At 37.3% G+C, this 5431-nt stretch overlaps 1 protein-coding gene across 6 annotated transcripts in view; it reads left to right on the forward strand.

Moving 5' to 3' along the window:
• The first annotated feature begins 398 nt into the window (after positions 1 to 398).
• scrib (scribble planar cell polarity protein) overlaps positions 399 to 5431 on the forward strand; it is a 38069-nt gene continuing 33036 nt past the window's right edge. For all 6 annotated transcript variants that reach the window (XR_001940403.1, XM_018516527.1, XM_018516531.1 and 3 more), the window contains exons 1-2: positions 399 to 1036; positions 1306 to 1423. Coding sequence is in view for 5 of the 6 variants with exons in the window: in XM_018516527.1 (XP_018372029.1) it covers positions 875 to 1036; positions 1306 to 1423 (280 nt within the window). In the remaining variant the exon portion in view is untranslated. The remainder of the gene's footprint in view (positions 1037 to 1305; positions 1424 to 5431) is intronic.

The following is a 5431-nucleotide window of genomic DNA, read 5'->3' on the forward strand; positions in this document are numbered from 1 at the left end:
CGTACTATACTTTACGTCACGTATATTATAGAATTTCAGAGATAAATATGCGCTTTTATCGATAAAAGCGCGTTCTGAATACGGGCCCTATTGTAGATCCGGACTAATAGCAGTAGCATAATAGAACAGCCAATTAAATTTGAGTCCAAATTTGTACTCCTACTGCGCATTCGCGAGAACGATACATCTTGTTATTTTTACACCATGGTTAGAAGTGGATATGAATTTTTACTCTATCCCTTTTTTCTCTTTATCTTTTTGTTCCCTCTTTATTCGCCACGTTATGTTGCTTATTCATTGAAAACGAGCCTGTAGGATCTACGGGTATTTGCGCCATTTGCGCCGTTTGCAGCGGCGTTTGGCAATTTAGCAAAATTTAACTGCGTTGACGTTCGGCGTTCGGTTCGGAGGCTTGCGAAGGCTAAGCAAACTGGCGACACGATCGGAACAATTGGTAAATAAATGCGGTATAGCTGGTGTAGCTTCGTATGCATTGTAGGTATATACATGTATTCGCTCGTGGTTCATTCGCATGACGCCTGGCTGGAAGTGCTGGAACCGCTGGAGCACCGAGCTGACCGAGGAGCAACACGAAGGCGACTGGCGAACAACATGATCGGTGGTTCGTCGACGTGATCAAACGTGATGACGTCAGATCTCGAAGCATAGGCTGCATAGGCCGAGAAGGAACACGTTTAAAGCCGAGTAGGGCGTGAAATCGTGCGCTCGTTCTCTCGTGCGTCGCGTCGCGTCGCGTCGGCTGTCGCGTCGGATGGAAATATGTGCGAATAATAGCGCGCGCGCGCGGCCCTTTTATTCACGGGATAATTATGTTCGGTGCTGTTTTAACGTGATCGACAGTGAATAGTGTACCATGTTCCGTTGCATTCCAATTTTTAAAGGGTGTAACAGGCAGGTGGAATACGTTGACAAGCGTCATTGCTCTCTGCCCTGCGTCCCCGACGATATCCTGCGATACTCGAGGAGTTTGGAGGAGCTTCTACTAGACGCGAATCACATTCGTGATCTACCAAAAGTAAACGACAAAGACTTTCGTCTTCCTTAACTAGCTTTAATCTTCTTTTTTTTCTATCTCACACACGTACATCACAACCATGCACCATCTCCTTCCTATTGTTGTATTGTATATTGTATATTTCCTAATGTATATATTGGTCTATCACACCGCCGTACAAGGATTATATTAAACGGCTTATACGTGTGCAAATCTGTCTCTTTTCGCTTTATGCTAAAACCAGTTGATCGAGAACCTCTATCTATAGGTCGATGTCGTGTTTCTTTCAGAATTTCTTCCGACTCCAGAGGCTACGAAAACTTGGCCTGAGCGACAATGAGATACATCGTTTGCCACCAGACATTCAAAATTTCGAGAACCTCGTCGAGTTGGACGTGTCCAGAAATGGTGAGAAGCATATTACCTAGATTGTAACAAAAAAAAACTAACAAATTTTTAAAGTTGCTTTATTTGCGCGCGAGATAACTGTAATACCGGAGCATGAACGCCGCTAGGGATTCCAGCAATTAATCATAATTAATCTTATTAGAAGAGCTTTCTTAACGATATCTCGCATCCTATATGTCGCGATGTCGTTTTTATCATTGAGACGCTACTTTTCTTTGACTATGAAAGATTTGCTGGTTGGATTTGACTGTTCTTTAAGAGGAAGAAGAGCGAGTTCATAAGGATTCAAATATTAAGGAGCGATTTAGCTCCTTAATATTCAAGTTTTTTTTTTAATGAAGAAGAGAATTGAGTAAAAAGCGTAGCCGTCGGCTTGATCTATGGAAGGCAAAGTTACTGAAAGAGAATCTCGTTTATCGTACTTTTAATACCGAACGCGGCAACGCCGTTGGCCATGCGTTAATGAAACCTGTATAACGGTGTATTTTCTTTCGCTTCCTCTCGTCGTTGCCTCCACCGTAGCCGCCGTAGCGCGTCACCGTGCTACCCATTGCTACCGTCGCCACATCCACATCGCGTTAGCCCGAACTAAACCGAACGAAGCCGAGTCGCCCCGCCTGTCACTGGCGTCTATCGTGAATATTTTTTTTCAACATATTTATTTCTTATTTCTTTCTCGTTCTACCTGCCGTTGTCTCCCTCGTCTCTCTTGCCGAGGAAAACCGAGGAAAGCTGATAAAATGAATCTCTCAAGAATTACTATGTATTTGTAACATGGCGAGTTGATATTTTTGGGTCTCGCCAGGTAGAAATATATATATCAACTTGTTTACGCGCGCATACATGTGTGTACGATACGTGCATGTAGAAGGAATGTCGGAGAAGATGAGAGGTGAAGCGGGACGAGACGATGGGAAGAGGGAGTGACATTCCGATTACGATAAGAAAAAATCGGTAATTTTACTTTAAAGATCACATATGTGGTATTTTTTTTAAATACCTTATAGTTAAAACAGTTTTTCGTTCCTAAAATTTATTTGGGTCAACTGACAACACATGTATCGCGCGTATTGATGACTATTTACAAGAAAAAAAAATGCAGTTCTAAGTGAGGCGTATTCATAACATATTTCTAAATATGTTAGAACCATACCGCAAAAATCGAGGATTGCGAATGGAAGATCAGAATTAAGATAATTTTAATTTTAACCTGATTGGTCTCGACTGATCGAATTCTAATCTTCAATTCACAATCCTTAATTATCAGTGCATAGTTCTCGCTTTCGCACCCGTGTTCTACAAATATTTCTCAGTTAACTCTGAAAGAATATTTTTATATTAGATTAGTAGTTGTCAATGATTGGTTGACCGAGAAAGCGCAACAATTTATTGACAAGCGCGAGCATGGTCGACCATGCATGCAGCGTTACGTGTTTTTACGTTGCTCGAGTATATTTATCAAGCGTAATGTCAAATAGTTTTCACTTTATGTATATTGTCAAACGTAATAAACCGCAAGAAAAATAGTGGCGAAAATTAACATTTAAAAGTAAAAGACTCGTAGTCTGTGAGGTCAATCGATCTCAGAATTGAAATTTAATACAAATGTAAATTTTCAGCGAGTAAACGGAGTCTTTCAATATCTACAGATCGTTAGATATTATAAGCCTATAAGCCAATCATAGAATCGCGTATCAGCGTCTGAAGATATTGTTGCACTTAAGACGGTCTTGACCCAGTGATAATATTTCGACTAAAAGAATCATGTTGATATTTATACCATCACTTTTTCCATCGTATAAACGTAATTCGCAGTTATCGTCAACTACAGTCAAGTCGAAATGATAAGCACACTTCATTGAAAAGTACAGGCAGTGCACAGGTAGTGACAGACGTACCGTGTATTCTGCGCTATAGACGATTTCTTATAGGTTGAAAAATCGGTTATTCTCTCTTTACATTGCTTGTGCTTTTCAATTGTACATTAGGCTTAATTATTACGATTATGGCACCGTATCATTGGGAGCGCGTCGCGATTTCCTATATCTATATAATAGATGGACGCTTCGTGCATACATAACATCGTTGCCTGCGTGTAGGCATTTACGATCAATTATGTATTGAGAAAGATGTTATGTATTTGGTTCCGTTTACAACAATATCCGTACATTCGTTGCCACTGAGTCATCCGGAATGGTAAACGAGCGCGTGATGAATAGCCACGATGTTATACGCGACACGCAACATGCAGGATAGAAGGATATAGGATAGAACTTCACTCCACCGCTCGAATGCGTAAAAGATAAAGATTACGCAATCGCAACAGGTTTCGGATCGAGAAGGTTACCGTTCGATCGAGATAACCGCACTGAACTATGCCTGCACTAGTTCATAGTCGCGTTGTCGCGCTTGCCGTCGTTGCTTACAATTGCGCTTTTCTAATTTTCCTTCGTCTCTTTTTCTCTCTTTCTTGTTAATGATATATAATACGGATGTATATTTGATTAAGTTTATATTCAAAGTTGTAAAGCTTTCTTACCGAATCGATCCGATATAATTTGACACTAAAGCTCTAAGCTGTTTCCACTTGAAAAGATATATTTGTAGATGTAAATTTGAATTTTTAGAGTTTCATACGTACACTGAGAGAAAAATGTTTTATTTTTGTAACTATAATTATATATTACTATAATTATGATTATTACTGCTATAATAATAATAATAATAACAAGTAATTATGTATATAGTTCTAGCAACAAATGTATATAGTTGGCAACCTAAATGACTATATATAATTAGAGTTATTATAACCATAAAATAGTTAAAATTACCATAAAAATGATTCAAGTGACTATAATTTTATAGTTATATTTTGGGACAACCATATTTTTTATGGTTATCCCAAAATATAACTATAAAATTATAGTCACTTGAAACATTTTTATGGTAATTTCAATTATTTTATGGTTATAATAACTATAATTATAGTCATTTTAGATTGCCAACTATATACATAATTACTGTTATTATTTTACTATAGCAGTAATAATCATAATTATAATAGTAATATATAATTATAGTTACAAATATAAAACATTTTTCTCTCAGTGTATATTTATGCTCCTTTTATAGTTATTTAACGACCGAATGAAATTATTCACCGATTGTTCTCAGGAATTGAGTTAGAGATGAAATAAAACCAGGGTTGGTAAAGACTAATGTTTTTTTTATGAATAAAACACATTGTGTTTCTTCTTAAATGTGTTTTTAATGCTTTAAATATGCTTTAAACAGTACTATAAAAAAAACGTATTTAAAACATATTAAAAAAATCAATTAAACATGTTTTAAACAGTTTAAAACATGTTTAAAACATATTTTTTACCAACCCTGAATAAAACTCATAAATATGTTTTAATAGACAAATCGGAATGGTAGAATGACGAGAGATTTCTTCTCGTCCTTTTATATAGGTTCTCTCGACACGCAAACACGACGTGCAATACAGTAACGATCTCCCGTCACCTCTCTGAGGTAAATTACAAAGGCCGAGGGTGGACGTTTCATGCTATTTATAATGTTTATTGCGGTTGCATTAAAAGGGGCCGCTGACTAGTCGCGATGTAGTAGCGTCTGAACATTGACGTCGCTTGCATAAAAAAGGGAAAGGGGCGTAATATGTCCTAGGCTGCCTCTGAACCGTCGCATCTCCATCCATCCATAAATTCTTTCTTCTATATTTCTATACGTCTTATAAGTTAGCGGAACAAAGTGAGCGGAATCGATTTTAACTAACATTTTTCTTTGTTGCTCATTTGTTGCTAAAAAGTTGCCAAAGAAAAAAATTTGTTGCTCTGTCGGTTTATTTAAAAAATGATGTTTCGCTAAAAGAAGATTAAGTTAGCGGAACAATATACCTATAACAAAGCCAACCTACAGAAAATTAACGTAGGAATTTGTTGCTAATTTGTTGCTAATTTGTTGCTCACAAAATATCATTATTTTGAA

This window comes from Trachymyrmex cornetzi, unplaced genomic scaffold (assembly GCF_001594075.2).
Source record: "Trachymyrmex cornetzi isolate Tcor2-1 unplaced genomic scaffold, Tcor1.1 scaffold640, whole genome shotgun sequence".
In the NCBI taxonomy this organism is placed as follows: domain Eukaryota; kingdom Metazoa; phylum Arthropoda; class Insecta; order Hymenoptera; family Formicidae; genus Trachymyrmex; species Trachymyrmex cornetzi.